Source organism: Vidua chalybeata, chromosome 13 (assembly GCF_026979565.1).
Source record: "Vidua chalybeata isolate OUT-0048 chromosome 13, bVidCha1 merged haplotype, whole genome shotgun sequence".
NCBI classification, from domain to species: Eukaryota; Metazoa; Chordata; class Aves; order Passeriformes; family Viduidae; genus Vidua; species Vidua chalybeata.
The window spans coordinates 937,534-959,170 of NC_071542.1; the positions used below are offsets into that span (position 1 = coordinate 937,534).

General features: G+C 38.9%; 1 protein-coding gene across 9 annotated transcripts in view; it reads right to left on the minus strand.

The window, feature by feature from the left end:
- SCAPER (S-phase cyclin A associated protein in the ER) overlaps positions 1–21,637 on the minus strand; it is a 138,016-nt gene that overhangs the window by 97,651 nt on the left and 18,728 nt on the right. For all 9 annotated transcript variants that reach the window (XM_053954905.1, XM_053954906.1, XM_053954908.1 and 6 more), the window contains exons 6-17: positions 18,103–18,203; positions 17,538–17,654; positions 15,479–15,639; positions 9,200–9,462; positions 8,563–8,781; positions 6,788–6,958; positions 6,245–6,320; positions 5,688–5,805; positions 5,269–5,380; positions 4,668–4,808; positions 2,565–2,720; positions 2,277–2,419 (exon numbers count right to left, since the gene is read on the minus strand). In XM_053954905.1, coding sequence (XP_053810880.1) covers positions 2,277–2,419; positions 2,565–2,720; positions 4,668–4,808; positions 5,269–5,380; positions 5,688–5,805; positions 6,245–6,320; positions 6,788–6,958; positions 8,563–8,781; positions 9,200–9,462; positions 15,479–15,639; positions 17,538–17,654; positions 18,103–18,203 — 1,778 coding nt within the window. The remainder of the gene's footprint in view (positions 1–2,276; positions 2,420–2,564; positions 2,721–4,667; positions 4,809–5,268; positions 5,381–5,687; positions 5,806–6,244; positions 6,321–6,787; positions 6,959–8,562; positions 8,782–9,199; positions 9,463–15,478; positions 15,640–17,537; positions 17,655–18,102; positions 18,204–21,637) is intronic.

The following is a 21,637-nucleotide window of genomic DNA, read 5'->3' on the forward strand; positions in this document are numbered from 1 at the left end:
AGCTTATTTCAGTAGCTTCTTTCAGTCTGCATTTTTACATATTTGTTTAATGCTACAAACTACAACAGATTATTACCATTTCATACTTTGGGCTAATAATGTTTTGTCTTTGAAACAAAATTTTCAAGTTTCCATTTATAGAGCATCAACACAACTCCTGCACAAGCCCTTCTGAAAAACATTCTTTTTCCATGGTTTGGGTACTTTATACCCAGTTTTATGATTTCTATTGACAAGAACAACATTTTCTGTATTGTGGATTTCAACCCTCTGGAATATAAAATACTTTGAAATTACAACTGAAACTTTACTGGAAACAAGTTAAGACCAGAGGGGCTTTTGAAGTCAGTTTTAAGTACACTATTCCATTCATACAGATGTTTTAATCACCAACAGATGCACACGGTAAAGCTTATACTGAAGCAACTTTAAGCAGATACTGCAAAAATTGCTCATTCCAGCCAATATTAAATCTTCAGGATACAAGCCAAATCCTAGCTGCAGGAAAAAACCCAACAAAACACCAAATGATACCTCCAAGGTTCCAAAACACACTGCAATCCAGGATGGAAGGGACAGAGACAGCCAGATTCCTGTCAAGCCCATCCCCTCCCTGAGCTTCAAACCCAGGACACTGAGTCCTCCCCTCACTCTGCTGTGTTAGAGAAACCTCAGAACTGTTCTTAGGGAGATGTAATGACTGACAGAACAGAATCACCACATTGTAAGGCACTGCACACATTCTTTCCTACTTTTTCCCAAAATTATTAAAAAAAAAAAAAATCTCTTTTGTAATTAGGCAAAGAAAAAGAAAGAAAAACAAGTGCAAGCATGGTACTGCAATATCAAGTACAAAGGGTTTAAAAACTGAATGTTAGAGCAACAAACACAGAAATTTGCTGACACACAATAGCAACAGAAGGCAAATGGAAACTGCTTCTCGTCACAACTCATAAGGAAATTAATGGGGTAACAAAGCAACAAAGGGATGGGGCAGATTTAACACTGATTAAACTCAAAGAGCAAGGAATTTTATGCTTGAAGATTTCCAACAGGACCAACTATAGAAGGCCTTAGAAGACAAAGATGTCAGTAGGGCAATTATCGGCCATTTGCTTACTTTGGGTTTCCTCAAATTTCAGAAAGATGTAGAAGCCTTACACATGCCGGGTCTATCTTCCCAAAAGAACATCACCAAATTCTCCATTAGTCCTAATGTTCCTCGAGTATTTGTAAATGAGAATAAGATCCTGAAGGATCCCTTCCAACTCAGTCAGTCTCAGGTGATTTTGGCTCAATACACTGAGGAAAGGTCCATGAAGCCCCAGCAAAGGCTACAGATCTTGCCTAGAATTCATTACACATCTAATGGAAAGATGAATCTCTTTATGATGTCACTCAGGGCTTCAGAAGATGAAAGGTGATCAATGCATTTCTGAATATTTTACTTGGGGAAAAAAAAATCCTCTTCATGACAATTTTGAAGAAAACAAGCCATGACATTAAAAACATGTCAAGAACCATTAGTAAACACCCATCACAGAAAAAAACTTAACTTTTACCAAGGTTTTAAGGAATGCTTGTGGCAGGGGAACTGCAGGAAAAGAGGGAGAAATAGGAGGTGAATACAAAGAGAATTTGGTAAATTGAACAAGCAGAATGTACCAGACTGCATCAGAATGGAAAGTAAACCTGTCTTGCAGACCAACATTCATTCTCCCTGCACCTCAAAGGAAGAGAGAGAAGAGTCCATGTGAAGTCCCCTTTATGAACTTTTAATTATGGGCAAAACTATAAACCAAGTAGTTCACAGGCAGCAGAATCAATGAAGCCTGATTTCCTGGCTGTGTCCTTCACAAGTGTAATCTTTGGTGTCTACAACAATGTGGAATCAAATTGATGCCAGTAAGTCCAAAAGTTTCTGGAGAGTGGAGAGCATGGGTACATCAATCTTATTTCCTTTGAAAACTAAGGTGAAATATGAAAAAGGCAAATTATTACAAGGTCTTGTCTGCAATAAAACTAAGACAAATATAATAAAATACGGCCTTACAACTTACATTGTGCATGTATGTAAGGAATACAAAAACGTACTACAGAATTTATGATGACTCACCTGATTTCTTCTTTCAAGCCATTCATCAAGCATCCTTATTAATGATACTTTTTAAAATCCTAAGCCTTACAAGCCAGGAAGGTACTACTGTTGCAGAGAAGGTACAGTTTGCTGGGGAGGATAATGGTGACGGGAACCAAAGAAATGATTGCCAAGTTACCTGGCCCTCTCCCGTGCTGCATCTTCTCGTGCTTTCTCCTTCTCTTGCCTCTGCTGTTCAATCCGTGCTTCCTGCTCCTTCCTCTTCATCAGCAGCTCCTCCACCCGGGCCTGCCGCTCCGCTTCCAGGGCTCTCTTGCGCTCCTAGCCAGGGAAAAGCGAATCCTCGTTGCTCTTTTAGGCATGAAACACACAGGAGTTAAGAGACTCTGTACTTTAACGTCTGCAGAGCCAAACTGAAACACAAACGTGTATTTCACTGTGCCCTGCAGCTGCAGACCCATCCCACCTGAACTGCCTCGTCCCGCGCCTGCTTCTCCTCCTGCCTTCGCTGACGCTCCTCCTGCAGCTCGTTCAAGCGCTGTTCGTATTCCTTCAGCTTGTTCAGCACGTCGTGGCGCTTGTTCTGAGCTTCCAAGGTGTTTATGAAAGCAATTTCATTGACCTGAAAACAATCAGAAAGTGTAAGAAAAGACCCAAGAAGTTGAAATAGCTTTCACCTTGGGGAATTTCACCCATTTGTTAATTATCCACTTGATAATCAAACTGGTGGGACATTTCTCTAGAATGGGTTGGAAAACCATCAACTTGAGAGTAAGTCTTTAGGTTTTGTAATGATTTTTTATTGTTTTGTTTTGTTTGTTTTAAACAAGACAGCCCATGGAATATAAAAAGAAAATTTGAATTGCATCAGAGAAACAAGAAACTTTGGGTAAAATACAAAAAAGTTCTCTCAATTCTGTCAGCATCGAGACTTCATCAGTCCATTCTCTCAGTCGCAAAATGTGTAATATTCAATCCCAGATGGATAAATCAGTAAAATACACAAGTGCTAGTAGAATCCAACAGGGCTTTTGCGCTAACTTTATTTTTTTAAATACATGTGAAATTACTGGTCAAAAAAGTGAAAGTATACACAGAATGAACAAGAAAAAAGTGAACAGGCTCATGGTCTAATATTTCTTATTCATATAGCCTGTTTCATGAACATGTATTATCTTTTTCAGCCACAGGACAGTGCAATACATACAAACAAAAAAAAAATAAGAAAAGGTTAGCTTAAAAGAACTTTAACGTGTACACTAAATAAAACAGGTAAAGAGAACACAAATGGACAGACAAAACAGATCATGAAAAAGGGGGGTAGGATCATGTTTGTAACTTTGTTTACTGACTAGAATCCATTTACAGGATGGCTTTTACAGGTCAGTAAACAAGCAAGCACTGGGAATTTAGATAACCAACTGGGCAGCAACAGTTACCATGGTCTGCAGCTATCCTACCCATCAGCTATTTATCTAAAGCCTTCTGGCCCAATTAACCTTGATTTCCAGAAAACAAGAACCTCATGAGGCAGCAGATCCCACACACTTAAACGCACACAACATTTGAAACATCTGCTTATCTGGGAAACTATGGCAAGTGTGATTCAGTTAATATAATTACAGAAGTCACACTGGTGTAATGGAATAGTAATCAATGCACGGCAGACTGAATTAGGTAGTCTAGAAATCCTTTTAATCCAAGAGAGAAACAGCAACTAAGTAAAAAAGTGCAATCAGTTTTGTTGTGCTTACCTTGAAACACAAATGACCAGCTGCATCAGTCACAGCTGAGATACATGCTCATCACAGAATGAAACAGTTTCAAGGAGATGCATGTATCTTCACTTGGGAAAAACAGACTTTAAAATAAAATACTTCATTTCTTTTATGCTGCTTTTGGCTGGGATAGAGTTAATTCTCTTTGCAGTAGCTAGGATGGGACTATGTTTCAGATTTGTGCTTGACACTATGCTGACAACACAGGGATGTTTTAGTTACTGTTGAGCAGGGCTCGCACAGTATCAAGGCCAAGGGACCAAAGGGATATCTGAGACCACAGGACATCATTGCAGCAACAAAACTGGGGGGAGGATGGTGTGGGGCCACCGCTCGGGGACTGGCAATTGTTTCCTTTTGCTTCACTTGTCTTTCTTTATCATTTATCTCTCTTTGTTAAAGTCCTTTTTCTTAAAATTGATTTTTCCCCACCCAGTTATTAAAGTGTTTCTATATCAATCCATAAGATTTCCTACCTTTACTCTTTTGATTCTCTCCCCCCACCCATCCCATGGGAGGAACAAAAGCAGCAAGACAATGATCAGTTCTTTCTTTCAACCCATTTTTTCTCTCCCACACCAAACCACCATGATGTCTAATAACAGCTAATTAATTTTAAGTCATATTAGAGAAAAGTGCACCATTTAGACATCAGCATTTATCTGCTTCATGGCTCACGTGTTCATATCTAACCTGCACTGTCCTGCATAAACTACTTCAGAGCACTCTGTGGTACAACATTTACAAAAGCATAGCTATAAAATAGTTCCTTTGAAAACAAAGTCTCTCACCTTAGCTTCTTCCTCTTGTGCTTTTTTTACAATTGCTTGTAGCTGCACTTCACGTTTGAATTCTGCATGGAGTAACTTCTCCTCCATCATCCTGCGCCTTTGATCTAACAATTCTTCTTTCCATTTCCTCACATCTTTCTCCTACACACAAGGAGTCAATTCATTACTAATACAGCATCTGACAACAGGGCCTGAGTTTTTCTCAGAATTTTCTAATCTTTGAAGGTTTCTTCAAAGTAACCAAATACTTTCATGCCCTACACAAAGCCTGCCTTAAGTTTAACTCGAAATACACTGCTTCAGTTTGGTGAGTTTTACCATTCCTGTTGAATACATGCAACACATTTCTCCTCCTGTCATACTGAGGAGATTGTCTGAATCTGAGATTGTCTCCTATAAAATAGTCAAGAAGTTCATGATTTGAAATAATATTTTATTTAATTGCTGTGATGCACAAGTCAGCTGTGAAAACTATGAAAACTCAGACTCAGATGACAATTTCATTTCATCACTAGTTTGAATCTCTAATACACCTACTATGTGGGAAAAAATCCTTTCCTGAAAGGCAGCAGAGCAGCCCTTTATATCACAGAAAGCTTACCCTCTCCATTAATTTCTGAAGCTTCAGTGTCTTCTCTTCACGTAACTTTTCTCTCAGCTGTTGAGCTTTCATTTGTTTCTCCTCATGCTTCTTTTTGGATTCTGCTATTGTTCTTTTAATAAAAGCAAAGAAGAGCAAAAGCAAGTTAGACGAAATTAACTGACAGTGTAGCAAACATTTCTATGCCATTTCACTAAGAAAACAAATAGGCCACTGGAGGGCAATTATTTCCAGTAAATGTGAATACTGTTCTTCTAGACTTCTTTAGACAATGAAGTACAAGCCTACTCATGAAAAAAAAAAATAGAGCACTGTAACACTTTCCACCCAGAGACTCAAAGAGAGCCGATTTTTGAAGAGCTCCCAGCAGCCACGAGCTGGGCTGCCTGGCTGAGCCAGGCAGGCACCAGGTGCAGCACCTCTTGCGCGAGGGTGAGGAGAGTTTCTCGTGCATGTGGATCCCGTGGCCGGGGGGACGCGCGGGCTCCTCCTCCACTCTGTCTCCCCAGGAGTTGCTCTGGCGCCACGACTCACGAGCTGTACGGATAAAAACAAAGGGGGGGAAATTTAAACACACTTTTCTACAAGGAATGCCAATAATCGGTTTCTCTAGTTCTCTCTCAGATGAGTTTCCTTGGGCCTAGATGCAAATACAGACTGAAGCATCCTTAATACCTGTCCTTTTTTAATGCTTAATGATTTTATTACACTTTTAGCCAGATGATAATATAAAACAGGATTAAAAACTGTAAAATTATAAATGAGAGACGCAGAAAGAGAGCTGAAGAACAATAAGACACTGAGAGAGTTTGAACACAAAGTCCATCTTTCCTCAGGAAACAATAGAGAAAATAAGATTACATTAGAATGTGTCAGGCAAACTTCTAAAGCCTTAACTGGCCATGAATAAAACAGGCATTTTTCTCTATTTTAGCTGTCAATTTCCATGTAAGCACAGTAATATAGAAAAATTTACCTTCATAATCTGCCAGAACATCATTCCAGTCCATAGACAAACCACAGAAGGATATGTTTCCATTGCCCATATTAGCCTGAAATTTAGTATGAACAAGACAGTAAAAACATAAACCTGAACTCGCAGGTGCACACACACATTAAACAGTGTCAACTCAGCAATATTCAGCAGTGTTTCCAAACAGAACTGGCCACCCCAAAGGTCGATGCTGCTCCTGCTGTGACAGTAAAAATGAAGACTTTTGCTTCATCTACTCTTCCACAGTAGCAATGAATGTAACAAACCTCAGCTCCCCCTGTTTTGCACCCAGAAATAAGCAGCAGGACATTGACTGCAAGCTCAGAGGGCTCTGTACCACTCAGCAGCACAGTGCTGCTGAGTTTAGTAAGACCAAGTACCCTTCAGCGTGGGATAATTATTACATGGCACTATTTCACATGTCAAACAGGTTACTTCAACACCAAAACAAACACTAACAAATTCTATATTAATTCTCCACTGACAACAGAGCTTTAATCTGGGTACAGTAAAACGGACACTCACAGAGAAGTCACTGTCATTGTCAGTCTCGATGTTAATGTCATTGTTTTCCTCTGCCTCAATCTCTCTGGTTAACTGCTCCTCCTCTGCAATAGCACTGGCAATGGCTTCTTCATTTGCCTTCTCCAGCCGATCTGCTAATTCTTCTTTCTTAGCCAGGACTTCTGCCATGGACTGGAGGAAACATGACACCAGAAAAATAACCAAAATCGGTAACAGGCACAAAAAGGAGGATTCCACATAGTTAACATGAATTGTATGATATTTTGTTCAACTTCTCTTTACTTACAGTTTTTTTTACTGATCTATTTTGTGAAGGTAGCTGAAAATACAAACCCCACTAAAAGTGTTAGCAACTATTAACTCATTTAGTAACTACATGAAATATGAAATTAATTATTCACATAATTAAAAAACTTATTCTACCAACCCTGCCATTAAAAGCACAAAGACACTTCTCCCGCAATTACTGTTTTAAATACTTACTCTCAGGAACTCAGCAAGGCATACTCTGAGACATGAGTGCACGCCATGCTGTCACCTCTACAAAAGGAACCATGCTCCAAAGTATTATTTAAAGATGGAAATGATCTGCATGAACTGTATCTGGAAACTTCACCATAGTTAATATGATGGGATCTCAGGCTGTACTTGTTTTCCAACATGAATGACAAAAAGTGGGGCAAAAATGTAAGCCTGGATATGCTGATTGTCTTTCCTTCTCTAGTGTCCAGCATTAACCAGACCACTTCCACTCCAGTACCAAACAATGTACCACAATACACAAAATGGTGCTTCAGTCTAATCTGAAGCAGTAAAAAGCTTCCAAAAGACACAGATCCCACCAAACTGGCAGCATCCTGAACTGTTAATAACTGAGCATCTGAAACAATGTTAGTGGGTGAGATGCCTGAAATCTGCTCTAAAAGCAAAGAGGTACTTGACTCAGAAGTTACCTAGCAGGACTTCAGTTTGCAGAAGTAAAAGAGAAAGTGATTTACAGGAAAACTTCAGCAAACCAGAATATTAATCTAGTTTCTGACAAAACAAAAGCAAACCAAAACAAACACATACCTCTAAAAATCCTAAACAAAACAAAGCACCTGAAAGTATACCCTGGATTTTCTGTAATATTACTGCAACTCTCCACTCAGAGAATCCCACTGAAGCAGACACACCCTGAGACCTGCAGAATTCTCTGGACAGGAAAGGTCATTCTTTTTGGGAAGCCAGATAAAAACAGAAAACTGAGTTTTTTGGTTTTTGTTTTTTGCTTTAAGAATGGCATTCCTTCAAATTGCTTGTTGTAAGGGAAGACCCAGCATAGCAGCTCAGCAAGTCTTAAAAGGCACAGATCTGACTTTGTTTCTAACAGAATTTTGATATCCCATGTGCTTCCAGTTTGAATGATGAGCAGAACTGAAGTAAGACTTCAATGAGAGTGTGACTTAAAATGACTGCTAGTGGAAGGAAATGAAAAATTAGCACAAACATTATTAAAAGAAGTAATGAGAGCAGAGATCTATTTATTCCAAATAACACATTTCTATTCTTCTAGCTTAAGTTCCGAAACTTTACCAGAATTAAATTCTACAACAAAAAGTATCTGTGCAACAATTAATTTATTTTTCCTAGAGTAAGTACCTCACAGATTTTTCTACAGTTTTTACATAAGGCTAACAGTAAACACTGTGCAACACAGACCGAGAAATTAAGGCTTAGATCTATTATTCACTCACAAATCTTATGAGGTTGCTTACCAATCTGGCAGCACTCACATTTGAAATATCTGTGGGATCCATTTCAGTTTCAGATTTAGCTTTTTCTGTTCGATGCCAGTCTGTACAGCCAGTGCTCTGGGGGGAAGCTTCATTCACCTGCAGAGTTTCTGAACTGCAGTCAGTACTGGTGAGAGCTGGAGGCATCTCAGGAGCCAGTTCTAAGAAATCCCCTTGCAAGGCTGTGCCAGTGCTCCCATTGGCTTCCGAGGCTGTGAACTAACAAGAGGCATTTGCAAAATTAACAAAATGGAACATACTGATTTTTAAAGAGTCAAATTTTAAGGAAATACTTGGCAACAACAGCGAGTGATGAAAATAACTTCACTTATTTCAGGTGCTCATTACCTTGCAAAAGTTGGATCTTTCTACCTGAAAACTATGTGTGAGATACGTTGAATGCTGACTTTTTGGAAAACATGGAAAAGTTGCCCACAGCATCAGAATTTTAATTAGCCTATTTGTGCTGACATCTTACTGCATTTCCATAAATGTAACTCAAATAACCATTATTTTAACAGCCTTTCCCAATCTGGTTAAGTTCATAAAAGCTGTAGCAAACACCACCTTTAGAAAATGCTCTGAAGAAAAGTTACAAGATTTAAGGTTAGAAAATGGTTCAAAATTATGTACTGACCTGAGTCTTCTCAGTAAGGGGACCCTCCGAGTGATGTAAAGGATCCTTCTGTACCAGCTCTGTGCTTTCAGATCCAGCACTGCCAATGAGTGAGCTCCCATGCTTGTTTTCTGCTGGTGGTGAAATTACGTTTTCTTTGTCACTGTCACCTCTGGACTTCAGTGTTTCTGCAGCTACAGGAGCTTTTGCAGCCAAAGCTGTGGATCGAGATCGAATGGGCCTTCCACGCTGAACGGTTTCCCAGCCCTCTGCATCCTTCCGATCTACGTGAGAAAAACACCCCATTCTCAGAGAGGAACACTTAGAAACAGAAGCGTTAGAAACAACTATTTTATTACAGTATTACACAAACTGTGGGAGAAAAATGTTCTCTTTAAAAATCAATACCAAAAAAAAAAATCAATGAGACATTCTTCAGCAAAGCTTTTTACTTCAAGGAATGCGATTGGTATTACAGACACTGGACAACTCCATTCATGGGATTCATTCTGTAACTGCAGAGTGAAGCTACTCAGGCACAAAAAGGTGTGGGAAAAAGCAATGTGCACTTAAACTTGCCATGCTTTTTCCTTGCTATTTCATGAGATGGTAAAGCACAACAAAGCAACCACATCTGCTCTTCTTTGCAGCAAGAGTAACGTCAGAGGCCTTTTGTGAAAGTGCAAGTACAGACAAAATAGCACAACTTAGCATGGAAAGCAGAAATGTGGCTCACTGTCTTTACTATTCTGCCAGTGCTTTCTTTACTTCTTCTATTTGTTTCACTCTGGTAACAAAAACACACTAATTGGTGTCAGCTTTTAAATAACTGCTTTTCCTGGATTCCAGGAAATAGCAAAATATTGCTACAATGGGACTGCAAACTGAAGGAGAAAATAGAAAATCAATTTTCTTCAATTTACTTTGATTTCTATATAGCTGTTACATACAAGTTTCTAATCAACATTTCTGATATCTGATATTGGTATGTACTTGAAAACCATTTAAACTTGCCTTTGTCTGCCTGAAGCATCATGTCCTAGGTGTGATCAGATTTGTATATTTCAAGGTGAAGCCCTCCTTCTCCATATGTAACATTTTTGTGGCCAGCAATTAATAGCAGCATGTAATTTCCCACATATCTTGAATCAACTGTAAGTGATTTTTTGAAGCCTGACAGTACAACTCAGAAGTGTGAAAGGTAAACTCAGGCCTATCAATGTGCTGAACAAAAATTCTTGCAAAAAACTCGAGAACTAACTTCTTGTATTTTGTCCAACATACTTCTGGCAAAAGCTGCTTTAAGATTGTTCACATGAAAGGAGGAGAAGGGTGTAGGAGATGACTTTTACCTAGAGGAGTAGAGATGCAAAAAATCCCAACACTGTTTTACAGAGGGTAATAATCTAGAATACAAGTTGTATAAAAAATTAACTCTCTGGGTATTTCTAAAGCTTTTACTAACAAAGATAGTCATATAACCTGGGCATAAAGACCAGACCTGGAGCTCAAACGTTAAGGTTTGACATATGAACTGGAGTAATCAGCCTTTAGGTGCACTTGAACTGCTGTCCAACAGCAGCAGTAACCAGTAAACTGGAAATGAGCCAAAACCAGAACTAATGGCACTTTCATCCTTTGCTGCTCTTGGCATCCAGCATTTTACAAACACTGCTCATTTAACTGTTAGGTTCTTTTAACATCTCAGGATGAAACACAGCAGCCTAGCCCAACAGCTGGTGTAATTCCTGAGTTACCAGTGAATTTGCCAGGACTGTACTGGAATTTATCTTTGCTGAGCAGCTCATGCAACAGTTGCTTTTATGTAACTATATAACTGTTCACAAACCTTAATGATATTGGTAATGACAGATGCAAAACAATAATTTGGTATTTTACCATTGAGACTGTTTCACTGTAGAAAAACGACTGTGTATTTTAAAGTAAACAAAATTCCCAAACTGTGAATGGATGTGGCTGATCTCTTCAGATCACTGCTGGTACCAGTGTCTGCGAAAAGCCCTTCTGTGTTCCTGCCCCTCACGTGCATTTGCACACATTTCAGTGTGTCCCACTGACCAGAACAGCAGTCAGAAAAACACCAATTACATTTTCATTTGCCACAGACTTCCCTGTAGGCAACTTTGGCCTTCTTTTCATTTCTTCATCTTCATATAGAAAAAAAATATTACCGACAGGACCTAGTGATGGGAACATATTTCCCTCTCAGGCACATTCTCCAGGGAACAGGGTTTAATTCCCCAGGAATCACAACCAGATTTACTGCAGAAAGCTCACAGCCTGTGCAGCATCTGGCTCTGCACCCCGTGGGACAAGGACTGCTCAGGCCCCTTGTCTCCCACCCCACCCACTTTAGTAACTGACCGGACCACAGAGACTCTGCTGCACCTGGCTCAGGACACAATCTGGCCAAGAAATTTCCCTGGCAAGTAACAGGCAGAGAAGAACAACTGCTAAAATCAACCAAAAAACCACCACTGCTTTAATGCAGCAACTTTTGGGTTGCAATTCTTTCTGCTTGCCATTTGCAAAACAAGATTGTTGAAACACTTCTATTTGTTTTGAAAATTGAAGTTACCTTTTACATAAAAGCATCTTTTCTACATTAAATGGATCAGAAGATACCCTTTTGTTGTATCTACTACCTAAACATCATTTTACTAACACCTAGATAATAAGATATATTAATCATATGAATGTATCTTGATAATCGTACTAATATCTTTTACTAATATCTACTAAAGTTTATTCTACCAAAAAAGAATATTCTTGCCTGCCTTGCCTAGTTGTTCTTTGTCTCGTGGCATATTTCTTAGTAGTCTAAAATGACAGAATGAATCAGAATAAAATTATTCAGAGCACAGGAAAACCATAATCACACTTAATAAAGTAAGAATTAATCATTTCATAAAAGCCATACATCTTCAATTTTTAATTTGCATTTGTTCACTGTCAGATTCATATTTATTACCCAAGACTCAACCAAGCATTTTAATAGCCCAGGAATACTTGCATTTGAAAGAATATTGTTTGGTGAATTCTTTAAAGACAAAGCTGTTTTTAATGCATGGATGTATTCAGACTCCTGACCTACCTGGAGTCACTTTAACAGTGTGATGCCACCTGACAATTACAGCGCACCAGAAGATTCTGTTCATTTTAATTCACCGAGCAGTTTAGGATTCAGTCACTTCCAGGCAGGTTTTTAACTAAGAGTTTGCAAAGCTAATATGTTTATTGACATTAGATCACACCTAATGAGAGACAAAGTTAATCCTCAGTAAGGCATCGGTCTTCCTCCGTATTTTTCCCCTCTGTCTGGAATTCTTATAGCCCAGTAGCCATCTCCACAGGCTACATATCACATGCTGGGTTTGATTACTCCCAGAGCTTTGTTAATGAATAATTCATTTGCCTACCCTGATCATTCTCTAGTTTCACGTGAACTTGGCTGTCCCTGCCTGCTCTTGTGTTACATGGACGTGACAAGCCATCTGTCATCTCGGGGCCCTCCCAGCCTCCAGGCTCTTGGGAAGTTGCTCCATCTGGAAGAACTGGCCAAGGAGCTCACTGGAAACACCACAAAAAGAAATCCACGCACCTTTGTGCAAGTTCCTGGGGGCTCTACCTCAGGAGATGCACGGCCCTTCCAAAAAATTTACTTGCCAGTAACATCCTGCCCAAACCTCCACATAAATAAACTTCAGCCCCATCTGAGCCCAAACCAGGACAGCTGCCTGAGAGGGCTGGACATCCTGCAAGATCTCCAGTCTTAGGTACATTACAGAGAACATCTGTTCACAGCTATGGACATGAGCAATTCATACAAGAAAGATGATAATAATACTAATAATAATAAAACCCAACCAGACTTCAAGTATGGCAACAGAAAAAAATTTAGTACTTCTCAGAAGTTCACATGTTCTACATTGGTCTTTGTCCTAAATCCTGTAATAACAATTATTTTAATTCTAACCACCTATTTCCATTTCTAATACACTGTCTAAACTTGTATAACTCAGCTCACTTTTTACCACAGGCACCAGAGAATTCAAAAGCAGAAATTGCTCAGACAGTAAGAACAGACTACATTTCATATTGCAAAAAACACTCAAGCATGAAAGACTTAATTTTTTAAAATTCATTAAAATATTGAGAGTAACAGTAAGTTTAATGAGGGAAATGAGATAAGATGATTTAACCTCATTTAATTATGCATTCAGAAAAGGAAAGATTAAAGAACTGTATGGAAAAATAACGCATTTTCTTTCTCCCTAAGGGCTTACTTAGTTAAATTTGGAAATTGCATCAACCATGAAACAGATACAGTATCACACCACTCATCCACATGACAAAACCACTGTGAGACCTAATGATAATGCTGTTGGAAATCTCTGGAGAAAAAGTGTCTGGGGAAATCCTGTGGCTGTAAGGCCCAGCTGGGCTTTGGGTGGGCAAGGGAGCATTACAGGAGGCAGGGAGAATCCTTCCCCCAAGGCCCACGTGCCCCAAACAGCTGGGAGTGCATTAGCTGGGCAAGGGGCAGAGCAGATGACACACGAGCCTCAGAGCTGCTTCAATAATGCATGGGAAGAGCCCCTGTGGCTCCATTCACGTAAACTTCACAGATTTTCTTCTGTTTTCATCACTGGGGATAACTGGATCTTACCAAAGTGATTCCACCTCCCACACACAGGACAACATGCTCCTACAGAGAACTTGATTTGTTAAAAACAGAACAATTCAGCCATAAGCACATGACTGAAATTCTCCAATGCTCAATGTCAGCAATTAGAGATTCCTAAGAATAAACAAAGTCTAGAGGAATGACTGTTATTTCTTAAAATGAAATGTTTCAAGTCTGCATTACATCGTACATTTGATCTGAAGGTTACTGAACACTTGTAGCCAGTACTACAGGACCTAAAGGACTTCTCTCTTTTTGGAGCTCATCAGCTGAAAGTAACATTCAATAAAACACAGTACAACACTGATTCTTCAGCCCTCTAAAAGCCTCTGAAAGTAACAAAAGGATAAAGTCCTTTGTTTTCCTCTCAGCATCTTAAAATGTGTTATCCATATTGAAATACAGATCACTTTTACTCCCTGCGTAGCTAATAACAATCTCCATATGCACAAGAACACCTAATAAAGAGATTTTAGCAACAGCTTGGAGCCTGTCACTCTACTATGAGTGATAATCACCAGAAAAAGCTTTTGTTACTCATAACTTCAACTACTGGTCTATCTCAAAAGTGGAATTACACATCAATTACAGTGCTGAAAACTCAGCCACACAGCTCCTGCTCTCTAAGCAGCTCACTGCAACTGTTCACAGTAAGCTATTCCCTCATGCCAGCAGCAGCCATGGATCCCCCTTCCAACCACCACCCTTGGAGTATGGCTTTGATGGCTCTGCTGGAAAAGGTGTTTTACTTCCATAATATGCCACAAGTCTGCAAGTCACCATACATGGCTTCTACTACTCCCAGGTTGAACATACAACTATCTTAAATTAATACATGCACTTCCTGGAATGTTTTTTTATTTAAAAAAAAAAAAAAAAGTGCACTTTCAATTTTCTTTCAGAATATCCATTTCTACATCCTGCCTGATAGTTTCGCAGAAAGTCATCTGAGACCACACATGAAGAAAATAAATTTTAAAAAATGCATTTCTGAAGACAATCTCAGAGATCCAGTGCAAAGAAACTAATTTTATAAACCAAAGTGTAGTTTTTTATGTCTGCAACTAAACCAATCTCTTCTAGAACTAAAGATCCTGAATCAAGCATTCTCCAAGGAGCATCTTTAGAGAAGAAAATCATAACTAAATGTGGCAACTCTTGTCTTCCAAGGAAAAAACATCAATTGTTACTTCAGCATAGATCTAACAGCTTGCTGTCCCAGGACATATAAACCTATCTTGAGCTCTTCCCAGATTCCTGGACATGCATTATTCTTTATATGTTCAGCCATCCCAACTTGCGGTCAGTTAGATTGGCAGTTTGTGACCAAAGACCTTTTGCCTCTTGGGATGTTATAGACTGCTTTTAACAGATCAAGTTCTAGTTTGTGAAAATACAGCAGAATGTTACCTACATATGAAAACACACTTTCGTCTCAAACTTAACTATTGCAATATAAGGCTGCATGAATCTTTTATCTCCATATTGAATTTAAACACTGTATTTTGCTTAGAACACATCTCATCACATTCTGAATTCACTTTATACCAGAGAGTTTGTGAAAATAACTGAAGCCACTGAAGGGGACTTGCCATTTTTCCGCAGTGACTTCTGTGCCGGAGGTACCAGACAGGCTTGTGCTGTTGCCAGCTCAGGATTGGCAGCTTTACTTCCATGGTTGGCTTTTACCTTATCGGCCCAACTTACACCAGAAGGAGCCAGGCGTGTTGCAGAAATTGTCACTGCAGGGTTCCTAAATGAAAGTCACAGCTCTTTTTAGTGTCTGATCAAGTAACAGTTTTTGTTAGAAAGCTTTATCAGAGTCTCTCAGAGACTATCAGAACAGTGCTGTACAGAACTACCTCTCCTTTGGCAAACTCCCCATGTTGTAGCAATTTACACTGAAAAGCTGTTGTAATTTGCTCACTTGTTTTTAATAAACAAGATTAAATTTAATCTTTGTGGTACTAATTTCTGAAGGCATTAGTGGTTTTGGCAACCAAAGCAACACGTAATAAATTCTACATACTGAGTCCTGAAAAATGCTCCCATCATTTTAAGCCTGGCGTTTGACCATTTAGTACTCGCAATTCCTTTTCATTAAAAAGAATGAACAGAATTTTCCTACTCATCTTCCACGTAAATGATTTTGTTTATCACACCCATCTTGTTATCTCTTCTCCAAATTCTTTTCTTTTTTCATCAATGCTGTTGGACACCTCTGACTGTCCCTGTTTCTACTTTCTGTACTTTTCCTACTTTTTCTGCACTGCTTTGGGGAAGATATGAAGATTACTACAGGTATAAATCATTAATTTCTGCAGAGATACCCCGCTACCTTCTCTTCTATCCCCTATTCCTTTCCTAGTAATTCCTAGAATTCTGCCAAAAATTTCTATAGTACCAAGTATGTCTCAGCCTTTATTTTCCCTCCTATTTTCTCTCTCGCACACAAAATATTTTAGTCCTCTGGGGTTGCCTTGCTTTGAGACACACACTAAGAAAAAATTTGCAAGTGTGAAGGATAGAAAACTCATCTTGCTGTTCCCTGCTCTAACACTCAGTTGCTCATCATGTCCCTGTGATTGTGAACAAAACAGCTTCAGCAGCTATAGCAACAGGTTATTAAATTCAAATAAGGCTTAGCTGAAAGACTAATTGTGCTGTTATGTTCTAATAAAAAAAAGAGCATTGATTTCCACCAGATTCAAGTGTTTCATTTGAGTGCTTGTGCTTATTTTCTCCCCACCAGCAGGCATTTCAGCAGACACCTCTCACATGTTGTCAGGTAGGTATCAACAGATTCACCTACACAGGGCCTACACCAAACACACTCTGGTTTTTCCACCAAACACACTTGGTTGTATTTTTGTAGAAATATTTGATATGCACAGCTTCAGAGAGCTCAGTCTCAGAGGTGCTGACCAAACAGTCCAGTATCACATCTCTGCTGAGGACACTGTAAGCACTCAGGAAACTGGGCAGTGCGTTCCCTAGATCCCAACAAACCTGAAGGAACCACAGCACACACCCTGAGAACCATTTCAACTGGACACATCTGTGCTCTCCAGACTGACACAGCACCAGACAGCGCTGCTCTAAATTTATGCACATTTTTGTTGAACTGCTTTCAGACATTTTAATTTCAATAAGTAAAAGATGCTTTACTGTAGTATATTACATGCCCTACATTTGAACTAGTATCAGTTCTGCCACACATCAGAATCATCATCATCTCACTTTACACTCACTCTGTCTGACCTGAACTTACTTCTGCTCGCTCAGCTGGCCATTCACATTGCACACACTGGCAATTTTAAAACGCCAGTTACAGACATTTTGACCTTTGTTTTGTAGAGAGAAGAGAGTACTAAACAGCTCACATGAAATACACTAATACAGTATTTTATCTTCAGGTCTTTGTAATGACCAGTAATTAAAATGTATTACGATTCAGGAAAAAGTAAGTCCTTGACAGGATTTTCCCTTACAGATCATGGGCTTTTCTTTTAGGAATGCAAATAATTACCTATATGATTTAATAACAATAAAACAACACATTGATTACTACAGAAAAATAGTGCATTCGTGAAATTTGCTTCAAATTAATCTTTATTTAAGTTTCAATAAACTTCTTAGTTGGTTTCATACCCAAAATTTAAACTCCTTCGAGCATTTGATGTCACACTAATCCTATCTGTGGAGGGACTTGGGATCACGTGGCGTCCTGGAGACATTTTCTTTACTTCCCAAGCCAGTGAAGTTGGTCTGAAAACCCAGGAAAGAAAAGTTTAAACATACAATTCACAATAACTCTTCCTCTATCATCTTAAAGCAAAACTAAAACCAACAAACGCTCAGTGTATTAACAAATCCTGCTGAATTTGATCATTCATCTTAGCAATTGTTTCTACACCAACTACAAACCTATTAGCCAGACCTGTATCAAAAATAATGCCTCTTCTCAAGACTACAATGTTTATTTCAAATTTCAGTATAGAACAAAGCATCAAACCAACCACTGAAAAGGAAAAGATGAGGGAAGGACTGGAAATATCCTCTACTTCTAAGTGACAGTTACAATGCACATAAAATGTCCTCACACCCATTATGTCCAAAAGGAAAATTGGTTCTATTTGCTGAAGCTCTGCTAGAAAATGAAGTTTACTGTGAACTTTACTCTCTCTGTAGATTAAAAAAATATAAATCTAATTACCTGCTTTGAGCATCAGCTTTTTCTAGCTTCTCCTGTAGCTGTATCCAATCAATCAATGCTTTGAAGTCCCTTACATAGTTATCAAGCATCATCAGGACTTCCTGAAAAGCAACCATCACATCAATCTTTCTATTTAAAAACAATCCCCCACCCCAATAAAGGAACTGAAAAGAAAGAAGGACATTTACTATTTAGCTTTCTCATTAAAAAAGCCCAGGAAAACTCATGAAAACAAGAAAGCCAGATAATTAAGATTTTTATGTGAACAATCATTAAAACATTTATCCTAAGAAAAAAGGTGCACATTCTTCAAGATCTGTGTCAGCATCAATGTGTGAGGACAAAATGGCAACATTTGCAAGAAAATAATTCTTAACACACATAAGGATACCTGTTTCATTATTTATGCCTTTTTTTGGTCAGAGTTATCTTTTAAAATATGCTGAACCTAACAGGTCTGTGGAAGACTAAAAATACCACAATTAATCTGTTTGTGAAGTAAAAGTAGCCAAAACTACACAAAGGCAACAGCATTAGAACCTGGGTGGGATTAAAAAATACACTGTCAGAAACTATGTGGGCATGCTCAGAATATGCAAAATCTTGATGAAGTAGTTCAAATCTGGAACCACATGTTGGTCTCTAACAAATAAAATTAACTGTTACAAAAGGACGTATCAATTAACTTCACACTACAAGAAGAAAGTCATAGACAAAATGTCAGTGGCTGAAGAGATTTGTTTCTGATTAAAACATCCTTAACTGTGAGAAATTATTGACTGTCTACCGATGCCCAGTTGGCACAAACATGTGAGTGTAGTACCCATAGTATGGTCAGATTACACCCAGAAACAATGAAAAATTCATGGTAAGTTGCCTCTACTCAGTTAATGGCACCAGTTTTTCACTGCAAAGCAGAGCAAAACATAATATCGTAGAACTCTCAGTTGTGTTACCTGGGCAAACTACAGCTATCTACTGCCACTGGCAGGGACAGGAGCAATTCTTTGTATTCCACATATAAACTCAAAAATCATTGACTGAACATGACAAAACACACACAGACCTAAGGCACCTCCTCAGCAAAGCTGAGTATCACCAACACAGCACATGAATGCCTCTCTCAGGAAGAGAGTTTGAGCTCATATCAGTCAGAAAGAGCAGCTTTCACAACTACTCTATCCCAGACAAGAAAAATGTGTCCCGTAATCCGTTGTGACAATGTGCTGAAAATAATCAAAACCCATGCATGAAGCTTGAATATGAAACTTAAATGAGCTTCACATACAGAATGTAAAGTACAGACACCATTTTATAGTATAAGGAGAACACTAATGACAAAATGCCGCTGTTTCACAAGTTCTTTACTATGCCAAAGTTGTTCCTGCTGGCACTAAGATAAATTTTCTGCTCAAAATAAGTAATTATTACTTAGAAATTTTGGGAGCAATTACAAATGAGAAGGTATTGGTTCTTAAGTGTATAACTACAAATTATAACAGTAAAACCTTTGACACCAAAAGCAGTAAAAACGCTCTCCTACAGTCCAGGTAACTAATGCACATTTTTGTGACATCACTTCCCATATATATTTACTTTTAATTGTCCTTTTAACAGAACAAAACCTCTACCACATGAAAGATGCTTTTTCATATAAAATCATATGGACTAATATTCGTTTTCTTAAACTTTGAAATTCAGCTTCAGTTTTGACATGAGTATCCTTTTAACTACACTTTATGACACATACAGAGCATATGCTGGCTGCTGTAAGGGAAAGGCACCACAAAGTCAGACACCAGGGAGGGAAATCAAACAGCATCCCACTGCTGATGCAAACGTTGCTCTTTTGCAATATTCCCCAAAAATGCTAACAGAAATCTTTCTTACAAAGCAGTTGGTTTACAGCACCAAAATAATTAAGTAAAGTCTGCTACAAGAAATGAACAAGTCAAGTGTTTCAACCAGTTCTTTTTTCTGTTCCACTAATAAAATTTCAGCTTTCTAATCCAATTCACGTCCATTTAGGTTAGCCCATACTAAGTTATGCTGACTGTTACTAACAATGAGAGCATAGAAAGCAAAATTTAATTCTGAATAATTTACTTTTCAAGTCAGCCACTTACATATTCCTCAGGAAAAAAGAAAAAAGAATTAATGTGAATATGAGTTATATTTCTGAAGTTAGCTGGCACAGGAAAAAAACACAATAAATGGTTTAACCTATTTTAAGGAATGTTTAGCTCCACATTATCAGAAATGATCAGAGCAGACCCATGCAGCTGTAACCCGAGCCATGTTTTATGAACAAGGGAATACAAACAAGACAAGCAGCTGGAGCGGCCCCACACTCACTGATGCACATCTCTCTCCCTAAAGCTATGAGGGCCATTTTGTCAAGCAGGATGGAGCAGAACAAAAGTGGCTCTGAGAGCGCCGTTGCAGGCATGCAGATAACTCCATATAGATGTCCAGCTAAAATTACCAATTAGCTCCCCAATCGGCTGCAGCGGCTTCGATTGGTCTGTAAGGGAGCCGGGCCGGCGCGGAGCAGGCCGGGCGGCGCCGTCCCTTTGTCCTGTGACACAGGATCCCGGCGGGGCTGCCGATCCAGCGCGCTCTACCTGCGGCACTGCCACAGCCCGCTGCTGAGCCAGGCAAACCTGCACCGCCCGAGAAGCTGCTGACAAAAAGGAACCTTTATGGGCCACGCTGCGCCTGCACTGGAGTCAGAACAATTTTATATCGCATTATTTCTCAAGGTCACATCCATCCCGTACGGTTTTTAAAGAGACAGCTCGAGCTAAGAAAGCAATGCTGCTGAAAAACAGCCCTTCAAGGAAAATCAGTGACGTGAAACTCAAACCAGCCACAATGTTACATTTTCCTCTCTGTTCTCATCAATTCTCTGATCACTGCATGGCTCTTTTTGTCTTCCCTTCCTTTCTCCAGCTTTCATTGATTACTCTGGTTGCCATGTATTTATTTCTAAGTCGGACTTCTAGTCTCTTCAACTGAGTGATCCTATTAATTACTTTGTAATCAACGAAGATCTTCAAGAGTAGCTACATCGGAACAAACTTAGGTCCTAGATAGGCCCATTGTAATTCCATTGTAAAGAACGGAAGTTCACTTCAGAAAGCCCCTAACCACTGTGAAATGTCCTTTAATGCATTTATTCTCCCATTCTCAAACACGGAAGAGGCAAACAGGGAAGTATGGAAGACTGTAGGATTTTAAGGTTACTCCAACCCAAAATAGCAGCACATGCATCAGGGAAATTAATTCAGTCACCACATCTGTACTTTAGCTTATTAGCCAAGCTAGAAATATGGGTTCTATTTTACAAACCATGCCTACTTTATGCTGTTTCATTATCTATACTGAATGTTTTAGTTTATGTATTTACCAAAATAAACTCCTTTTTTTTTTTAATAATGGAGCATGCTTTTAACATACAACGTTACTTCCTTCTTTTTTTTAATGCATGTTTTCAAGGTTAACTGTGTGTTTCAGTAATTCAACACAAAAATTG